The following is a 22,561-nucleotide window of genomic DNA, read 5'->3' as shown; positions in this document are numbered from 1 at the left end:
CGCTGTTAGATGAGAAAGAATGTTTTTGAGGGAAAAAAAATGTTTCAAGCAGACAATGTGAAGACGCAAAGAAAAGTGATGGGGTTGCAGGGGTGAAGAACGGTCAGACCTGCTTCTTTCTCTCACAGTGAAGTGAGGGGGATACACGGGTAATATACAAATTTTTTAAGATCCTCCCAAATTCTTCCCAATTTCTTTTTGGAGATTTGGGACCAAAGAGGGAACTGAAAATCCATACAGTCAGTAATTTAATCTGTATAGACTTCAGGAGTAGATGAGTTTAAAAAAAAGGAGTCAGCAGGCCATCATGTTGGCCTTTATCAGGTCAGGTCACTGGTTACTTTCTCTGTGTGGGACCGAACCCTAGTGATGTCCAGAATTGGATCAATACTTTCCCCACTGAGTAAGCAAAGTAATTAAACAAGAAGAATCATTTTTACCTAACAGATTGACAAATTTAGGGGGGCGGGGGAGGAGATTTTTGAAAAATTTTATTTTTAAATTTTTCATTGTGTAGTTTCTGCTGTACAATGAAGTGAGTCAGCCATATGTATACAGATATTCTCTCCCTCTTGATCCTTCCTCCCACTCCACCTGCTCTCATCCCACCCCCTAGATCATCACAAAGCCCTGAGCTGGGTTCCCTGTGCTATAAGCAGCCTCCCACTAGCTAGCTATTTTACATGTGGTAGTGTGTTTATGTAGATTGACAAAATTTTAAGATTACTGTGAGCTGGTATTTGTAATATGAACAGCAGCATATTCCCATGCTAATATCTCAGTAATGTAAATAAAATCAACTTTCCTAGAGAGTAATTTGGCAATATGTAATCAGTTTTTTAATATGCATATCCTTTACCTAGCCATCTTGCCTGTGTGAATTTATCCCAAGGAAAGAACTATGTAAGGCAAAGTTACATGTACAGATAAGTTCATCATGATGTTATTCATAATAATGAAAAAGTAAAAAGCGTGTTTTCTCAATTCTCAATAGGGAACTCATTAAATACATCATGGTTCAGCCAATGCGTGGCTATTGTTATGATAGATTAAAAAATAATCATGAAAATCAATATTCATTATAAAGAAAAATGCTCCTGATATGTTACGCTTAATAAAAAGATTACAAAACAGCATTGTAATATAATCACATTTTTATATGCATAGAAAAAATATGAAAAGGCACACATCAAAATGTTAATAAGATTTCTCTCTGGGTGGTGGTAATTTTCATTTTTACTTTATACCTTTTTGTATTGTCTGGATTTATTTCTATTAATGTGTTATTTGGTGGCTCAGAGGGTAAAGCGTCTGTCTACAATGCAGGAGACATGGGTTCGATCCCTGGGTCGGGAAGATCCCCTGGAGAAGGAAATGGCAACCCACTCCAGTACTCTTGCCTGGAAAATCCCATAGACTGAGAAGCCTGATAGGTTATAGTCCATGGGGGCCACAAAGAGTCAGACACAACTGAACAACTTCATTTGCACTTTTCATTACAAGAAAAAATAAAGTTATGTTATTTTGAGCAGCAGTCTAGTAAAGGAAAAAATAAAAGTGAAAAAATTTAAAAAAATAAACAAAATCCCTAAAGCAAAGATACCAATGGACTCTCTTGTGTTGGAGTTCAAGCTTAATCAATAGGCTCAGGCCACTGGATTCACTTGTGAATCAAGGCTCTTTTCTTTTTTAAAAAATATTTTTTGGATGTGGACTACTTTTAAAATCTTTAGAGTTTGTCACAGCACTGTTTCTGTTTCCTATTTTGTTTTTTTGTACGTGAGGCATGTGGGATATTAGCTCCTAACCAGAGAGTGAACCTATAGGAACATCCCTGGTGGTCCAATGGCTAAGACACTTCAGTCCCAATGCAGGAGGGGTTTGATCCTTAGTCAGGGAACTAGATCCCATACGCCACAACTAAGGGTTGGTATGTCACAACTGAAAATTCTGAGTGCCACAATTAAGACCCAGTGAAGCCAAATAAATAAATGAATACAAGATAAATATGATATAATGCAAAAAGGAAATCTTGTCAACCATCTTCTTCATAAAAATTAACATCAACCATGTTAGTAGGAAAGAAAGAAAGAATACACGCTCAAATGTGACCCAGGTGGAGGAGGGAAAGTAAAGTTTTTTCCAGGAGGAAATGGATGGAATGTGTCTTTTATGTAGTATTATCATTAAAAAAAAATTTTTTTCTGGGATTCACAACCTCCCTGTGCAGCCTATTACAGTACTTCACCAGCTTGAGGCTCAAGAAACTTAATCAATACCACGCTTGCCTAAATTTAAGGCCAATTATTCTTTTGCAGTCTTGAACACACACAGAAAACACTGTTCATTTCCCAAAATTATCCCACACAGGTTTCACAAAATCCATTTAATTGTTTCCTGGAACACTAGAAAGATCCCTCTTTATAGCATTTCATGATGGCAGCACCAATCAATGAAATGAACAATTCCTAGATTCGATTTGCAGGAAACTCAACACAATACATTTTACACAGAGGATTTATTTGCTGTCTACATTCTAGCTTTCATGTAGTCTTGGACATTGATCTTTAGGGGAACCAAAATTTTTTTGATTTATCAATAAAGCAAACTATTTTTGAACTGATTCTAATTTCTTAGCTAGTAGAACTTCTTGCTTGGGATTTAAATACAATGGTGCATTTTCTACAAATCAATTAAATTGCTTTGTAATATGAAGTCAGTGAAGTGATTTTTTTATGCCAAGAAAATATTTTAGTCTTCTCATACACTCATTTATTCAGTAACTATTTATAGTATGCTAAGTATTCTTCAAGGAACCAAGAACTCAATAGTCGGTGATACAACTCTTAATTTGCTGATTCTTGATACTAATAATGATGGGAGTTAACTGGTAATCCAGTGGTTAAGACTCCATGCTCCCAAAGCAGGAGACCTGGGTTCCCTGATCCCTGGTCAGAGAACCTGATCCCATATGCCTCAACTAAGAGTTTATATGCTGCAGCTAAAGATTACACGTGCTACAACTAATACCCAGTGCAGCCAAACATATTCTGTGTCTCTCTCTCTCTATATATATATATACATACATACATACACATAAAGAATCCTCCTGCCAATGCAGGAGATGTGTGTTCAGTCCCTGGGTCGAAAAGATCCTCTGGGGAAGGAAATGGCTACCCACATCCAGTATTGTTGCCTGGAGAATCCCATAGACAGAGGAACCTGGCAGGCTACACAATCCATGGGTCGCAAAGAGTCGCACACAGCTGAGGATGCACGCAATATGACATGCATCAGTATCTATGCCAGCACTGTGCCAAGTTAGTTACATCTGGTGTTCATTTGAAGAGGTGATGTGAGTTAACCATGCTCTTCCTACTAAGATGTGGAAGAGGCGCCATTCAAACCCAGTCTGGCTGTGTCTGAAGCCCAAGCTCTCAACCACAGTGCTACCATGCTTCCGTTACATAATGTCTACTCAATCACAAGTGAGACAAATGAAAAAGGAAACCTAAGGCACCCAAGCCTGCAGAGGGACAGAGAAGGTTATCATGGACCAGGTGTTTTAGCTGAACAAGCGTTAGCCCCTGGAAGCTGGAGGGGTTGAGGGCATTGTGCGCCTACACAGAGGAAAAGTGGGGGTGAAGTGCAGAAAAACTAAAACAAAACAAAACATGTATGATTAAAATCAAGGGACGGGAAGATGGAAAGAGAGTAGTAACATGTAGGCTAACTTGTCACCCTCGTTAAGAACACGGGTGGGCGAGCTCAGTTGCTCAGCTGTGTCTGACTCTTTGTGACCCCACAGACTATAGCCCGCCAGGCTCCTCTGTCCATGAGATTTCCCAGGCAAGAACACTGGAGTGGGTTGTCATTTCCTCCTCCAGGGGATCTTCCTGACCCAAGGATCAAACCTATGTCTCCTTTGTCTCCTGTATTGGCAGATGGGATTCCTTACCACTGAGCCACCTGGGAAGCCTCTAATAACGTGAAACTTGATCTAAATGCAGACCAGAAACACAGAATTGTCATCTTAATTAACTTAATGCTTAGTTTCCTGGGGAGATGGACATCCTGAATGAAGAATTGGACTTAACAAATTGTAAATTTGGGTGTGTATATTTTGCCACAACAAAGAAGTAACAAAAGTATATTTTACCAGAAGAAGGAAATGGCAGCCCACTCCATATTCTTGCCTGGGAAATCGCACAGAGGAGAGTGGAGGGCTACAGTCCATGGTGTCACAAAGGGTCAGACACAACCGAGCGTGCACACACACGTAGTGCATTCTGAGGAAAGACCATAGGTGTGCCTTAGAGTTCTGCATTCAGCGCTTCTTTAAAGATGTCATCCACTTAGTATGAATAAAATGCTAGACTACTGATTTAAAAAAATATGCAACAAGCAACAAAGGTTTACTGTATAGCACAGGAAACTATAGTCAATATCTTGTAATAACTCACAATGGAAAATAATTTCAAAAAAATATATGTGTACATGTACAACTGAATCCCCTTGCTGTGCACCTGAAGCACTGTAAGTCAACTATACTTCAATAAAAAATATACATTAAGAAAAAAATGTATTTTAAAAATAGTAATCATATGCACAAACACAAAACACACCCAACTTATCCCTGTAAACATCTATTATTTCAATGGTTCATAAATGTCATTAACTTCAGAGGGTCTCAGATCTATTATTATTATGCAATAATGTTAATAACAATAATGTTACTTATGTCTCTGTATTTAGTCACATTCCTTCAATCTTCTAGTGTAAGTGACAGCAGTTCAATTATGTCTCTGCAATCCCATGGACTGTTGCTCACCAGACTCCTCTGTCCATGGGCTTCTCCAGGCAAGAATACTGGAGTGGGTAGCCATTCCCTTCTCTAGGGGATCTCCCTGACTCAGGGATCAGACCTCCGTCTCCTGCAATGCAACCAGATTCTTTTCCACCAGGGTAGCCACCAGGGAAGCCCCCTCATTCTTCTAAATGGCATTTAAATTCAAATAGCATATATAAAGAGTTTGTATTAAATGAGAACAGCCTTCTTGTTAATACTTCTCTGAGTATCAGAGAAGAAAAAAGTTTTAAGTAAAGCAGTAAAACTTCAGTACTGTAAAAAAAAATAATGGTTTTTGCTACATTAGCAATGAATGTTGTACTTTCTTCAGTTTTTAAAACCCAATAGTTGCCAAAAAAACATTATTCTCATTCATATTATGACCATTAATTCCTTTATTCTGGAAATATTGACGAATTTAAAAAAAAAAAAAAAAACGCTGCTCATTACTTGAGAGGGAAAAAAAACTGCAAATTAGCTGATACTTTTCATTGAAATTAAAATATATTTATCACATTGAAAAGTCAGGTTTATTCATTATAGCTGAGATTGATGAATATGACTATAGGTGAGAAAAGCATAAATAGTAAAACAAAAAATCAGTTTAAATGAAAAAAAATGTCACATATGCAATCTCACAAGAACAAGAACTGCAATTCAGTTTTTATTTTTATTTTTCTTAATTTGACATACATCACACATATCGTACATACATACTTGTTATACAAAAGTTTATACAAAAATCCAAGTAATTTAATATCTCAAAAAGGGAGAGGGACATACTGCATTTGATTCCTGGTACTATTCTGTTTAAATACTTTTAAATTCAGATTTCAAAGAGACAACAAATCAAAAGCCATTAATTTTCAAAGAGCCCTATGTTCACATAAATTCATCATTCAAGTATATTTTTATCGAAACAATAAACCATCAGTCTGGATGCAGAGTCAAGCTGAATGAGCCAGGATGTTGAGAAAAGCAGAGTTTTCTCCCGGGGCTGTCATCAGCTTAGAATCAGCTTCTAACGTACGAGATGCAGGGGGTGACTGTGATTTCCAACCCGACACTATTAAATGCCATATTACAGGGCAGACGACACAGAGCATACCTTGTATGGTTTGTCTACAGATTCTCATTAAAAATATAATACTAAAAAGAATAATCACAGTAATTAAAAATTTTACTTTCCCTAATTTCTGCTTTACTCAGTTTGAAAAACAGTACATCTTTTTCATTGTTGCTTGGCAACTTGACATCACACCTGAAGGAATAATTTAAACATCCTATGGACAAAATAAATACACAAACTTCTAAAAGATCTTGGTATTGTTTAGTTTATATAGTCATAATTTCCATCCTATGGATATCAATCACAGCAAATATAAAGAGTTAAAACAATATTCCTCACCAAAGGATTAACATGTTTTTAAAAAGTGAATTGTTGAGCCACAAAAATATGTGATTTGCCCAAGGTCATGAAAGGAATGAGAGGCAGAGGAAAGAGCTTGTTTTTCTCTAACTTAAGCATCTGTACTAAAACCCTAGGTTATGCCATCTTGCAAAACTAGCTCAGTGCAAGAGATGCAGAAACTAGATGTATTATTTAGGAATGTCTGTTTAACCTCCACTGCTATTATTGATAAACTTAACTTTAAGGATCTATGTGTAGGATACATGATTAGGCAACTATAAAAAGAACCATGATCATTTTCCAAATTATGAGGCATGGAGTGGGTAGCTATTCCCCTCTCCAGGAGATCTTCCCGACCCAGAGATCAAACCTGGGTCTCCTGCATTACCCGGCAGATTCTTTACCAAATGAGCTACCAGGGAAGTCCATAGTTTTAAGGATCTATGTTAATGATACATGATTAGGAAATTATAAAAAGAACCATGATCATTTTCTGAATTATGACACATGTAGTGAGTTATTGTTTAAATTTGACACAACTGATTGCAGAAACAAAATGACAACATAATTTTAAGCAAACAAATTCAATGAAAGATGCTTCTTGATGTGATTTTTTAAAAAAAATACTAACTATAGAACCTACAAAATTTAGAATACAGTGCTATAGATACAAACAGATTAATATAAATGTATTAAAGCGTCTTCTGGTTGATCTTTTGTTTGTTATGAAAACGTTCTAGCAAAGCGCTCATTATGTTTCCGGGTATTCTTTGGTGCTTATCAATCAGAGCTTGAAGAGCATCCTTCGTCTATCAAGAAAGCAAAAGAAAAGCCGTTATTCTTTTAGTTCTCAATGTAGATATTTAGTTTGTTAGGATTTTGATATACTAGTACTTTAAAGAAGTCTTCCTGAACTTAGCATCTATCAATCCTCAGAATGAATGACTTCTTTCTCAGTATACCCACAGCATATAGCTTTTGTTTTTTAATGTAATACTGTTAATTTAACTTCAAAAACCTTTCAGCATTCTAAACATACAAAAAATAATGCAATGTTGCAAATTGTGTTTAGTACAGAAGGTTCTTGAACTTTCATTCATGTAGTGACTCTTCAAGGTGCACAGCATATTTCTTTCATTTTTATTTTTATTTATTTTTTTTGGAGTATCATTGCTTTACAATGCTGTGTTAGTTTCTGGCTGTATAACAAAGTGAATCACCTATATGTATACATATATCCCCTCCCTCGTGGGCCTCCTTCCCAATGTCGCCCCCATTTGACCCAGCAATCCTACTACTGGGCATATACCCTGAGAAAACCACAAGTCAAATGGACACATGTCCCCAGTGTTCACTGCAGCACTGTCTATAATAGTCAGGACATGTGAATAACCTAAATGTCAAATAACAGAGGAACGGATAGAGAAGCTGTGGTACGTATATACAATGGAATGTTACTCAGCCATCTTTCCTACACTCACTCTATTAGAGCTGAATTATAGATATTGGCCACATGGCAACTTTCTACACCTTAAGATACCTCAGCATTTTTCTAGCTTTGTGCACAGCAATGCCCTGCACACAGTAAACACCAAAAAGAACGGAAGGGGGAACACATCAGAAGGAAAAAAGTTGTAGGAAGTTTTCTGGCAGAAGTTTCACCCCTTTCCAGCTGTCCACAACAAAATGTCAGCGGTGCTCAGGCTGAGAAATCAAGCCACAAGCGCAGCATTGTGCTAATGTGCTCACATGCATGCTCACTTGCTCAGTCATGTCCAACTCTTTGCAACCTCATGGTCTATGGCCCGCCAGGCTCCTCTGTCATGGCATTTCCCAGGCAAGAACACTGGAGAAGGCTGCCATTTCCTTCTCCAGGGGATCTTCCCAGCCCTGGGATTGAACTCACGTCTCCTGCATTGACGGGTGTATTCTTTTACCATTGAACCACCTGGGAAGCCCCCTTGTGCTAACACATCACCTTAAAAACATCAATGTAGTTATTGACCTTCTACATGGGGTTGTATGTTCCTAGGATAACAATAGTAGCCAGCACCCACGGAGCACTTACTGAATGGCAGACACTATTGTCAACAATGAACGTGATCAGTCACCTGTGACCCTCTGGGTACAATGTGAGTGGGCTCCGTTTTTCTCCCCTAGACTAGAGGAGGGTGATGGGACCTGCCTGAGTCACAGAGCACTGGAACAACCTGACTGCACAATTCACAAACAAGATTCCATTTTCCTCCCAAGTTACTACTACCAGACAAAGGCAATTGCTTTCTTTTCATGGAGGTCAAAGCTTTCTTCTTCTAAACATCACTTACAAAACTTTTTAATTATCAGGGCCAAGAACTTCAACCTCAACAGTACTGACATTTTAGAAAGAACAGCTCTTCGCTGTGGGGGCTGCCCTGCCCACCACAGAATATATACCAGCATCCTTGACCTCTACCCACAGGACTTCAAGGGCACCACCACCTCCTGAGTTCTGTCCATTGTGACAATAAAAATGTCCCCAGACACAGGCAGATGTCCCTTGGGGGAAAAGTCACCGCTGATCCAGAACACATTTGTAGAATTAATGAGTTCATTTTAAGTGAAAGTACAAATATGTCCTAAAACTAAAGAAAGAATAATTTACCTTTTCGGCTAGTTCTTCTGCTGTGATCTTTGGGTCGTATGGAATGGGATCACCTAAGTAGGTGCGCAACTTCACAGGAAAACCTCCGTACATGGGAGCAAATGGATAGCGGAACTTTTCATAAAGCCACCTAAACAGCCCTGTTTTAAAGGAAATGAAATCATTTTAATTGTTACATATTCAAGCATATAAGTGTAATCTTTCAAATGAATTATGTAAGACTTTGAGGAAGTGGACAACCAGTATCATCTCCTGGCAATTAATACAATACTTTTTTTAAAGGGGAGCTTTTCACTGATGGTAACAAATGTACCACACTAATGCAAGATGTCAGTAACAGAAGAAACAGGAGTGGTGAGGGGTGTGGGTCCCTTCGGTGCCTTCTGCTCTATTTTTCTGTCAACCTAAAAATGCTCAATAAATAAGGTCTATTAATGGGGGGTAGAGGTGGAGAGGAGCTTTCAAAAAATAAGAATTTTAAAAGACAAACTAATTACTATTATTGCAAAACAGGATAAAGACTGCAACAAAAAGTTAGAGGCTAAACAGTCTAGAGGCTCACAAATATGTGACTTACATGAATAAAAGGAAAAACTGGAGCCACAAAATAAATTCAAATAAACATGAGACCAAAATACACTGAAAAACTAAGACTAAAAATATTATAAATTAGGAAAAAGAATTATTAGTGCTAAGGACCAAGTGTGCAATTTAGCAAGATTAAAAGTTGTATAATGTAACATAAACTGATGGACTAAGACTGTGTAAGTTTACAAAACAATACACAAAAGGCAAGGAATGTGGAATATACACTTATGAATTATACTGAAAGTTTAAAACACTGTTTATATGTGGAAACACAGAATATACCATAAGACCCAGAGTAGTACTTGAAACAATATATTACTACACATCAATTTTTGAGATATTCAACTTTTAAAGTAAAAAAGGCAGTCAAAAAATTTTAAAACCACTTTACAGTTAAAGGAACAAAATTAGGAATGATTTCTGGTATGCAACTTAAATTCTAAAGAAATGACCTGAAAGAAAATTAGAAGGAACAAAAATTATACAACAAAAGTTAAATATCACATCAACCTGCCTTTCTATTTCACATGTGAGGGAAAAAAAAAGACCTAAGAAAACATAGTATAATATCAACTATACCAACATTAGACATAAAAGGAACAATAGAAGTTTAGGGTTTTCAGGATGGTATTTATATATGGATAGGAACACTAACAATATAGTGCTAAGGATACAAAATATAATCAAATGCAGAAACTACAGGGTACAAACAAACCATAAAAATTTCATGAAAACAAAAAGGACAACAACAAATTCCAAAGAGAAAGCACATGTAATAGCTATCCTTCCTATAGCTTGAGTCAAAGCTATTTCTATCAAAAATTAAAGGGAGGCAAAAAGAACTCTTTGATGTAAGTTTATCATGATTCAAAAAAATAAAAAGAACAAGAAGTAACAGCAATAAATGAAAGCAAATGGTATCTCCTTAAGTTGCTAATCTTAATTCAGTGTTTTGTTGTCATCCATTTTTAAAGCTGTAACTTCTTCAGGAATGAGTTAGGAAGGTAGTCTGGGTAATACATTAAGTCTGTTCTAAACCTCAACAATATGGTTTAACACAGGATTAGAAAATTCACTGTGCAATTTTTAAAAGCCCATGGTAAACACCCTTCAGTATATATGAGACTCAACAAAAATTTAACACCTAAATCTGCCATCACTTAGAATCAGTTATCACTTAGATTTAAAAAAGAAAAACACCTAAATAGTATATGCATTTTCTAAAATAAATTCAAAAGGTTTCTGCATAGTGTTTAAAAGTCCAAATATTTAAAATATTACATTCTAAATATTACAGTTATACTTAGAAAAACCATATGAATCACAACTTACTTGTTCCTCCAAGTGATCTAAATCCTTCTCGAATATTTTGTGTAAACATAGGAATAATGGGCTAAAGAGAGAATTTGAATTAAAAAGTAAATACATTAATCCATTTGATGTCTCCATTAAGTCACTATTGCAAAATTTTAAGGGCCTGTTTAAGTCACAAAACTAAGGTATTTTAAAAAACAAAAATATACTGTTATCACTAGCGTGATTTATCAAATAAAATTAATGTGGTATTTATAAATATATATATATATAAATTGGAAACACTACCCTCTAGTGGTAATATGCAATGTTTCATTTACCAACTTTGCTATCATTCTACAAGAACTCCTGAAACTCAAGGATTAAAGTAATTATCAACGTCATTGAGTAAAATGAATATGATAATTAAACTGGTTTTAGTGGGGTACTGAAAAGTATGCTCACCGAAGAAAAAGTTACAAGACAGAAATTCTCTCTATGGGGAAATTTATATAATTTTAAATAACGAGTTTTGGCAAGATGCTGTCCTGAAATTCATGAAACACCATTTTTTTGTGTGAGCTTATTAAACCTGAAAGGGTTCAATATTAATGAAAATTGTATGAACTGTTGTTAAGTCAATAAGCTACGTCTGACTCTTTTTGCGACCCCATAGACTATAGCCCATCAGGCTCCTCTGTCCTTAGGATTCTCCAGGCAAGAATACTGAAGTGGGTTGCCATTTCCTTCTCCAGGTGATCTTTCAGACCAGGTATGGAACCCCCGTCTCCTGCACTGGCAGGCAAATTCTCTACTGATGAGCCACCAGGGAAACCCATGTATTAAGACTCAACACCAAAAAAATAGGAAAAGAATATGTCTGTATGTGTGTGTGTGTATATAAACTCTTCATATCATTAATTTTGGAGGATATCTGTTTACAAGTTCATGGTTTTTATTTTTCCATGAATATCAATGAATAAATATGATTCCCTGATGGCTCAGATGATAAATAGTCTGCCTGCAATGTGGGAGACCCAGGTTCAATCCCTGGGTCAGGAAGATCCCCTGGAAAAGGAAATGGCAACCCACTCCAGTATTCTTGCCTGGAAAATCCCATGGATGGAGGAGTCTGGCGGGCTACAGTCCACGGGGTTGCAAAGAGTCAGACATGACTGAGTGAATTTACTCACTTAAAATGGAGGTCTTATCTAATCATAAAATAACAGATTAAGTAGCAAAGGACCATGTAAGGAGATTATGCCATGGTGAAAATGAAGGAGATAAAAAATTGAATAAAATACTTTAAAATGTACACAAAACATACTGAATTAAATGATGTTTAGAATAGATAAAATTGGTGGGGAAGGGCGAGTGTCACTTCACTTACAGTCTACCATCAGCATTTGCTAAATCAGAGTGACCTGCCTTAGTGAGCAGGACTTGAAACATTTACATAAGCTGACATTTAAAAAGCTGTTCCTTTTCAGCTTTGGAAAGCAGTAAAAAGTGGTGGGCTGAAGGAAAGAGACTGCAGGCACAGCTTTCTTCATAAAACTTACTCCCTCACATATACCTAACTGATCACTTATTATCTCTGTAACCAACAGCAGAGACTTTGCTTCCTTCACAGTTGGATCCCCAGCACCTGGAATGCTGCCCAGAAAAAGTAGGTGCTAACAGACAGTGTAATGGACGAACCACAGAAGGAATGAATGGACAGAACAGAAAGAAAATTCTGAGGAATTCAGTTGTGTTCTCTGAAAACAAAGGGTAGGAAACAGACAGCAGGCATTTTAAAAACCAGTTAGGATAGAGAGAAGTCATGTAAAGAAAAGCAATCAGAGGAAGAATTTAAAATCTGATGGAGTTCATTCACAAAGCTAACACCTAAGACAAAGTAGACTGACTCTTCTGTAAAAAAATTCAGATTATGATTTTTCTAAAACCAACACTAGTTTTGTAGAATAAAGCGATGGCTAGAATCCTAATGTTTTAAATAGTTGTATAATGTCTTCAGAGTTGAGAAGATAAGATGCCCAAGAAGGAACAGAAAACTTGCAGCTCATATATATACCACTTTGTCTTCTCCAACCAGTTCTGGCAGATTTACATTTACTGACTGGCATTAACCCCAAAGTTTGTATTGAAGGGTGTACTTTATAAAGACTCTTCAGGATGCATTTGTAGTTGTTGTTCAGTCACTAAGTCATGCTTGACTCTTTGTGACCTCATAGACTGCAGCGCACCAGACTCCTCCGTCCTCCACTATCTCCTGGAGTTTGGTCAAATTCTCATCCATTGAGTTGGTGAAGCTAATCCAACCATCTCATCCTCTGTCGCCCCCTTCTCCTCCTACCCTCAATCTTTCCCAGCAACAGGGTCTTCTCCAATGAGTGGGCTTTTCACATCAGGTGGCCGAAGTATTGGAGCTTCAGCTTTAGCATCAGTCCTTCCAATGAGTATTCAGGATTAATTTCCTTTAGGATGGACTGGTTTGCTCTCCTTACAGTCCAAGGGACTCTTAAGAGTCTTCTCCAGCACCGCAATTCAAAATCATAAATTCTTCAGTGTTCACCCTTCTTTATGGTCCAAGTCTCACATTGTACATGACTACTAGAAAAACCACAGCTTTGACTATACAGACCCTTGACAGCAAAATGATGTCTCTGCTTCTTAATATACTGTCTATGCTTGTCATGGGGCTTCCTAAGTGGTGCTAGTGGTAAAGAACCCACCTGCCAAAGTGAGAGACATAAGAGACATGGATGCAATCCATGTGCCAGGAAGATCCTCTAGAGAAGGGAATACCCACTCCAGTATTCTTGCCTGGAGAATCCCACGGACACGGGAGCCTTGTGAGGTACAGTCCATAGGGTCACAAAGAGTCAGACATGACTGAGACAACTTAGAACACATGCACTAGGTTTGTCATAGCTTTCCTTTCAAGGAACAAGCATCTTTTAATTTCATGGCTGTAGTCACCATCCATAATGATTTCAGAGCCAAGAAAATAAACTCTGTCACTGCTTCCACTTTTTTCCCTTCTATGAAGTGATGGGACCAGATGCTATGATCTTTGTTTTTTTCATGTTACATTTCAAGCCAGCATTTCCACTCTCCTCTTTCACCCTCATCGAAAGGCTCTTTAAGTTGCATTATCATCCTTTAATGGCTAATTCTGCAGAGGCTGGACATTTCTAGAAGACACTAAACAAGCTTACCCTACAAACATAGTACTCCTGGGTCTGTGGTTTCTAAATTCATGTTCAAGTTTGCTGCCCTACAGCTACAAGCATTACCGTTACTACAACTATGTACTGCAGTTCATTCCTTTCCTTGTGCATGCTTCGTATAACAAGGTAGCTGCATCAGTAACCTAGAATCAAATTGTTAACGTGTACATGTATGTGAGAGGGAGAGACTGTGTATTTTGTTAAAACTCCTCTTAGGGAATACAGTGGTCTTCGAGTCTTTGCCACAAAAATGTTAAGTGGGAAGCACTGGACAAGTCACTCATTACACCTCAGTTTCTTCATGTGTGAAACGGGGACAATAATAAGAATTATCCCATCTCAAGGTTTTTTTATAGATTAAGATAATACACATAAACAATATTACTGAAACAAATGCTATCTTCTTTGACATTTGTTACCTGTTTTCCAATTAGAGTACACAGGCTCATTTTTATCCCAACTTATTTAGGTATAATGTTACCTAAAAATTCTCAACAAAATCGGAATTCTCAGGAATTCACAAAATAAGAGTGATTTAGATTATATCAAAAAGTCTGTAATTTTCACATGAACCTTCAATATTTGCTACCAATATTCTGTGAACTTCCACTGACAATCTAGATTTTTTTCATTTGAATTTCCATTACTTTGTTATTATACAATTTAAATGCAGCTAACCCTGCAACAATGGTCTTAAATTCTGACTCAAAATATATGGTAATTCTGTGAGACCTAGCAAAGGCTTTTCTAAAAAAGTTACTGGTGCCATTTACAGCTATGTCCACATGCGACTGAAAGGCTTCCTTCTTGGACCTGGAAGGGCCTCTAAGCTCAGGGTGGGCGGACTCACTGTGAAGTGCACTGGCTGCCTGCCATCCTGAACTGCAAGCTCTGCTTCGGTCCCTCCATCTCTCTGTGCCTGAGTTTCCTCATCTGCAACATTGGAATAATGACATACTTACTGTGCAGAGTACCAATGCAAAGCCTTTAAAAGCGTTAAGAAAGGTTGGGGGTGATGCAAAACTTATCAACAATACAGTGCTATGATGTAAGCCAGCAATGTTAAAGATTTCTGTTGATTAACTTGTAAAGGACTCTTCATTAAATTTTCTCAAGTTTTGTACCAAAACCTTAAGTGATCTAGATTATGTTATTTATCTAGAAACTCACGGACTGATGAAAGGGTTTCTTTATGTGATTTCTTTCTATCAAGACTTCTTCCAGGCAACGGTCCTTAAAACCGGTAAGGATGAGGAATTAGAGTCCCATGATCAATGTGGGTGATGTTTTCACCATTTTTATCTTACACCTTGGAAGAAATAATTCTCTCAAAATATAAACCTGAAAATTGAACTAGGTTTTTAGCTTTTATCAATGTACAATGTTCAATGTACATTTATACTGATTAGCCTTAATTTCTGAACAACTGTGCATATATCATCATGTATCCACAGTATTCATAAAGTCTAAAGTTTTGTTTTCTATCTTAATACGTAAGATTTTTTGGAAAATATGCTATAAATTAATTTTCTGATTCAGTAAAACTATTAACCTAGACTTAAATTCAAAAGGTTCCCTTCTTATAGTGTTTAATACTGTGTTTACAAAATCAATTCAACAAATACACAAAGCCTAAGTGCTAATCATTGTACTCAGAACTCAGACTATAAAAAGATGGCTTTGTCCTAAGGAAGTGTATAACCTACTGTAGGACAATAGTGTTTAAATTTTTATGTTATCCATCATAGAACACTTGGCCAAGGACATTAACTTACACCAAGATAACACTGACAAAGCACTATCTTCTAGTAGTTACATATACAAATATGTACAGTAGAGAATAGAGCACAATGTATTATATTTTATTTTAACTCTGTGATTTAAAAAATAAAGGAAAAATGTCCATGTTCCCTTAAATGTTGCTTTTGGGTTAGAAGGAAACATCCATAATTCCTTCTTTTTGAATCAAAGGTCTGTATTTGCAAGATAAACAGTTAAGTTAAGGGTCTAAAGACCTTAACAGCAAGTTAAGGGTCTAAAGACCCTTAACAGCAAGTTAAGGGTCTAAACTGGTGTCTACATGACAGCAACGGAAACACACACACAAAAAAACAAAAGTGTGAAAGTGTGGGCAGCAGTCTCTAACGAACTGGCCTGGAAAAAGAAAACCACCTTGGCAAGTGCCACGATTTCTTTTTCTGAGAGACAATCTAAAATGAAAATAAAGAGAAAACAAAGAAGAAACATCCCATAAGCAGTGTTTCATAGGACAAAGTACAATACGGAGACCAAAAAGCTGAGAAATACTTTCCAAAGCAAAAGAAAAGGACAAGATGACATTCAGATTCTCCAGTTTACTAAGAATAATTACAGTGACTCCCAGAGGAACCGTCACTTTATTGACAAATTCATTCTTTTTTAAAAGCTCTAAATTACACCAATATCTATTTCTCATCTTTATTCATGCTATTAGATAGCTGATCACATTTGCTGATGAAAAATGGCAGGAGTCATATATTATTTGAGTTCTATTGTTATAAATTGGTCACAGACACAAGGATTATAATGAAACCAACTAACAGCCATCACTGAAATATGTCAACTCAAAGGATTAAACTACACAGAATTGGACTGATTATACTCATAAAAAAGAGTATAACTGAAGGAATACAAAAATTTCATAAATCTGAATACAAGAAGCTGGATTTTGAAACGTCAAATAAAGCTTTTCTAGGTATTTGTAAATTCCCAGACTGAATTTTTGTAAAGATGGCTTCCCATGCGCAAGGACTATTTCTCTACTGTTACAAGTTACAGACACCACTTTTTAAAGTAGTGCAGAGACAGGATCTAAATTCTGATATACTTTGGCTACTTAAGCATTTAAAGTTGACCTAGCTTTCCCTTAATAATCAGTTTTATACAACTCACCACTTTTGCATCGATTGCAACCTGAGCGAAGCCTTTCCGATTACCCCACACAATGTTGTAGGTCTCGTCACTCATCAGTGCTTCCCGAACGCCACCTGGTGAGATAGCTAGCAAGTGACCACTCTGCAGGATTTCAACACATTTTTCTCTTGGTCCATGAATAGCACAAAATACATCAAGTAATAAGCTAAACCCTGTAAGATATATTAGCATGAAGATACATCTTAAGTACTTCTTGTCCAATTTTCTGAGATCAAAAGTTTTCACAACCTACATAATGTAGTCTCTATACTTAAATCAGTAAGTTCTTTTTTTACTTTTTTTAAACCAACAGGAACTCTTAAGGGTAACCTAAGATCAATATTGCTGGTAAATTAATAGCAATGTCTTACTGATCACCTCCTTCATGATCACCTACAACTCTGGCTGCATATTCAAATTCTCAATTAAAACCCCCAAGAACCTGAGAAAATAGGGATTTTTATCCCCATTTTGCAGAGGAGGAAAGTTGGCTCAGAGAATTGAGCACACATCTGGCAAAGGATAGGGCAGAGATGCTCATCCAGGTGTGTCTAGACTAAAGCTCTTCCAGTGTGTGTCATAGGCAAACACTGTCCACAGTATTTACGGGAGGGGTCAGCAACCACCCATCTAACCTTCCATTAACCCCATGAGAGAGTCACCAAGGAGAACATGAATCTAACTGACCTAGACCTACCCAAACTGGCAGGTCACAGTTAAATCTATCCAAATTAAAAGCAACCCCACGGACTGTAGCCTGCTAGGCTCCTCCGTCCATGGAACTTTCCAAGCAAGAGTACTGGAATGGGTTGCCATTTCCTTCTCCAGGGGATCTTCCTAACCTAGGTAGTGAACCTGGGTCTCCTGCGTTGCAGGCACACAAATTACCATCTGAGCCACCATGGAAGCCCCCAAAATTAGAAGTTACATACAGCTAATTTCACAGTAAGATTTTTTAAATCAACAATAATAGCAATATCACTAAGAGCTTTTAATAATGTTAGTGTTTGGCTTGGGAACAATTCATTCCAGTCTTAATATGATATAGTTTTTCAAATTACAACTACTTGTGGATGAAAGAAATAATCCTATCAGTAATTAAATATTTTAACCAAACTCTAAACTGAAAGTTTAGAGGACTGATATTCATAACATAGCCCCGTGAGACTGGGAAATGTGTGGATGTAGAGTGAAAACTGTGCAGAATAGCCAAACTGCTCATAGGTTTAAGGGTCTGAGGCAAGATTATCAGTATTATTGAGAAGAAATAATATTTTATCTACTATTAAAAGCTCACTGATTTCACTTGATGCACTCTCAAGGTAAATGAATAAATAGGGAAGGTTTAATAAAGTATTATAAGATCATAAAGATTATAAAGGGGGGAAACTTGAGAGTCAAATGCTAAATAAAAATATTCACATTCTATTGCATATGTGCTAAGTCGCTTCAGTCGTGTCTGACTCTTTGCAGCCCCAGGGACTGCAAAGAATACTGGAGTAAGTTGCCATTTCCTCCTCCAGGGGATCTTCCTGACCCAGGGATCAAACCCACATCTTCTGCAGCTCCTGTATTGCAGGCGGATTCTTTACTGCTGAGCCACCAGGGAAGCCCCTTACATTCTATTGTGTATATTTAAAAAATGGGAGCAACCTAATGTTTCATAAGAGAAAACAAGTAAATATTTTAATCATATATTAAAAATGTCCTTTATAAAACATGGGAAAATGCTAATGTTGCATTAATTTTTTTAAAAGAACACAAAATAGTTTACATAAAATGAAAAAGTACAAATTAAAAATGAAGCAAAATACATCAAAATGATAACTGGGTACATGTTAGCATGATAAGACCATGTAATGATGTTATTTCCTCTAGTTTTCAAGTTTATTATAAAGTGATCACATTACTTTCTAAAAAAATACCTTTTATAGCCAATTTGCTTTATACACAAAGTACTTTGTGTATAAAAAAGATGGCTTTTTAGCGACACAGGGATACTGGAAGCATTAACCATGTCTGTGAAAGGCACTAAGTGAACTGTTATTTCATGCGCTGTCTGGGGCTTAGCTGGCTGATAGTTGGCTTTTGCTTTTATTAATCCAGAAAACATGCTCTAAACTTTCTTGGCTTGTTCCCAGTAATTTAGTGACAGAAGAAAATCTCAGTGGGTTTACTTTAGAATGATTCTTTAAAATCTCTTCTCATGTTTGAAACCATTCCACTTATTTTGTTTTTTCTTTTTTGGCTGTACCATATGGCCTGTGGGATCTTAGTTCCCCAACCAGGATTGAACCTGTGCCCTCAGCAGCGAAAGTAGAATCCTAACTGCTGAACTGCCAGGGAATTTCCTATTAATCTTCTTATTTTTATTTTATTGTGTCTTGAGGGGCCACACCGCACAGCATGCAGGGTCTTAGTTTTCTGACCAGGGATCAAACATGTTCCCCCTGCAGTGGAAGCATGGAGTCTTAACCACTGGACCACTAGAGAAGTCCACATATTAATCTTTTTTACTTATTTTTTTTTTCAATTATTTTTATTAGTTGGAGGCTAATTACTTTACAACATTGCAGTAGGTTTTGTCATACATTGACATGAATCAGCCATGGAGTTACATGTATTAATCTTTTTTAAAAGGCACAAAGCCTTTAGGAACAGGAATATTAAAAAGAATGTAGTCCTCAATCTCAAGAGTTTTAATTCTACCACACAAGTCAAACATGATAAGAGACATAATAGGCTATATAGATTAGGGTTTTTGAGGCAATATTATGTTACTATGTAAAAACAAAATATATCCTAGCTAGCTTATTTCACTAATTTTCATTTCCTATCGAACTGACAGTAATCAAACCCTGATTACTGTAGAAGTAACCTCTCAAATCAATACCTCACAGAAAGATTCACCATATGAAAAGTTAACTACCTTCTATACCAAAATATATATTAATTGTTTGGCAAAAGCTACAGTTTATTTTAGGATTTAACTTTGAAAAATAATTACTAAATACTTATTAATAAAGAAATAACATTTCTTTATTAATTAAATAACATTTTTGGCCATAATGTTTTTATATTTGGATATATTACCTAAAACAGATACTCCCAGATTGGAGTTCCAAGTGTACTACCCTAAAAAGGCAAAAAGATTTTCCATGTAACACTATTAATAGAGAACTCAAAGATACACAGACTGTCACATAATTTGGTCATGCTCATTAAATACTCTTCTATCACCAGCTACAGTGAAAGTTTACCTGGAATTTTAAAGACAAAGTGATCCGCTACTACTCGGCAAGTTCTGCCTTTATGGATAAAAATTTTCGCCATGAAGTAGTAAAAGTCTATGGGAAAAGCTCCATGATAAAAAATGATCAGTGCTGGTCCTTCTTCTGGTATTTTTTCCATCCCATGAACTTCATAACCTGTTAGAAAAACAAAGCACAGACACTCAAAATGTATTTAACATTAGTCTATTTATACTAAGTCTTCCCTGGTGGCTCAGATGGTAAAGAATCTGCTTGCAACGCAGGAGACCCAGGTTTGATCCATGAGTCAGGAAGATCCCCTGGAGGAGGACATGGCAACCCACTCCAGTATTCTTGCCTAGAGAATCTCATGGACAGAGGAGACTGGCTTGCTATATATAGTCCATGGGGTCACAAAGTCGGACACAACTTAGTGACTGCACAACAACAAATATATACATACGCATTCACATTCTTTACAAATTCTTCCCATTCTATTCATTCAAAACAAAGATGACTCGATAGGATCTAACTACTACATGTGGAGGAAAAAAATGTGATGAGAGATTTGAACTGAATGTCAAGAAAACCCCTGTCCTGTAGTGTGAGTGGGACTAAAGACATGCCAGCCCTCACCTCTCCTCCCACCATTCTGTGCTGTGGGTGGACTGTGGTAAACACATGTAAAAGGTTGAGATAAGCTCCACACATGTGTCAGTAAAAACTACCCTGTGTGTTTCATCCCAGGAGGTGGGAAATGGCACTGTGCAGGAGAAGGCATGTGATCCTGGCCCCGGTCTAAGACCTGCTTTTGCCTCCCTTCTCCCCATCAGAGGGTTGTTACAGACCAGAGGCTCAGCTGGACCTGGCAAAGAGAAAAGGGACCATCCAGAGGCCACAGCCAAGGGCAATGAGGCCCAAAGAAAAAGGAAGGAAGTCTTCAGTGACTAAAGGGGAGAAGGAAAGCAAGTTCCTGTGGCCAGACTCTCCCACACAGAACTGCTGACCCAAGACTGCAACTCACACAGGAAAGACACCACTGTCCAGAATACGGAAATCTGAAACCACCTATGTGCTTCTTTCCTTCAGTTTATCCCTGTCAGATTTGCTAAGAAACAAACATTTAAATTATAAAGATTTTGGTGTAAATTTTAAGAGATTCATTTTTAAAGTGGTTTATAATATCTCTGGGCTTCCCAGGTGACTCAGTGGTAAAAAATCCACCTGCCAATGCAGGAGACCTGGGTGTGATCCTTGGGTCAGGAAGATCCCCTGGAGAAAGGAATGGGAACCCACTCCAGTATTCTTGCCTGGGAAATCCCATGGACAGAGGACCCTGGCGGGCTACAGTCCATGGGATCGCAAGAGTCGCACATGACTTAGTCACTAAACAACATAATATCTTCACCAAACAGATTAAGTGTGGTAACTGATTCTAGTATTGAAGAAATAAATTATTTGGTAATATATCAAATAGACTCAACAGAACGGTTTTAAAAATTTAATATTTCAAAATTGTGTTTCTGTACTTTTTAACGTTTCTTCCCAATTACCTTATTTTAGTTCAAATAATTCAATTTACTTAGAATCAGTCACTGAAGTTGCCTTAAGTTATCAAAAGGATAGATCGTCCCAGCAGACAAACCTTCTAAGAAATAAAGAATACTTCTTTAAGAGATTCTATACAGACTATTCTTTAGCTCCCCCTTTGTTTTCCAGAATAATTTTCTTTTAAAAGAATTGACAATTAATTGAGCTGCTTCCATATTACCAAATCACCAGTTTGAAAGCAGAAAAATTCAATTCAGTAGTTCACTATCGACAACTAGAGTTTACCATCATGCCACTAAACCTTAAGCACCAATATTCAACCGCATTTATCGTGAAGCATGGATGTAGTCATACCACCTCTGGCTCAGAAAGCACCAGCGGATGGTCACACTGGTCAAACACTATCAAGGCCTTTCAGACTTCAAAAAGGCCCATCAAGTGATGTCACATTCTTTCCTATGTCACATGGACCAGGGCGCCTCCCACCTCCACGCTGCCTACGCGACCGTCTCTAACGGAGCACTTCCGGTCACGTGTTCATAGAAATGCTGGGGCCTTTACCTGCTCCTCCCTCGGACTCTATTACGTGGTCACCACGTTCTGTGTGTTTACCTCCACTCTCTAAGTATATCACTCTCTCTCCCCAACATGGGTTTTGAAGTGCAACCCCGTCTTCTGCCTACAGGACCCTAGTCCTGGAAGGTGATGGGTAGCACGGCTCAGAGAAAGCCGTCACTCTCCAAGACGGCTGTTGCTCCGTCATCCCTCCGCTGTTCAGGAAGGGGG

At 37.3% G+C, this 22,561-nt stretch overlaps 1 protein-coding gene across 7 annotated transcripts in view; it reads right to left on the bottom strand.

The window, feature by feature from the left end:
* Positions 1–5,484: 5,484 nt before the first annotated feature.
* TMEM68 (transmembrane protein 68) overlaps positions 5,485–22,561 on the bottom strand; it is a 34,646-nt gene continuing 17,569 nt past the window's right edge. For 5 of the 7 annotated variants that reach the window (XM_065902691.1, XM_065902694.1, XM_065902690.1 and 2 more), the window contains 5 exons: positions 20,234–20,401; positions 16,953–17,146; positions 10,825–10,885; positions 8,905–9,044; positions 5,485–7,069 (listed from right to left, as the gene is read on the bottom strand). In XM_065902691.1, the coding sequence (XP_065758763.1) occupies positions 6,953–7,069; positions 8,905–9,044; positions 10,825–10,885; positions 16,953–17,146; positions 20,234–20,401 (680 nt within the window). In that variant the 3' untranslated portion in view covers positions 5,485–6,952. Of the gene's footprint in view, positions 7,070–8,904; positions 9,045–10,824; positions 10,886–14,871; positions 14,955–16,952; positions 17,147–20,233; positions 20,402–22,561 lie in introns of all 7 variants that reach the window. The other 2 variants (XR_010658637.1, XM_065902695.1) reach the window with 2 other exon arrangements.

The sequence above is a fragment of the Muntiacus reevesi genome, chromosome 12 (assembly GCF_963930625.1).
Source record: "Muntiacus reevesi chromosome 12, mMunRee1.1, whole genome shotgun sequence".
Lineage (NCBI taxonomy): Eukaryota > Metazoa > Chordata > Mammalia > Artiodactyla > Cervidae > Muntiacus > Muntiacus reevesi.
Note: the sequence above shows the minus strand (reverse complement) of the source record. Positions and strands in the feature narration are given on the sequence as shown.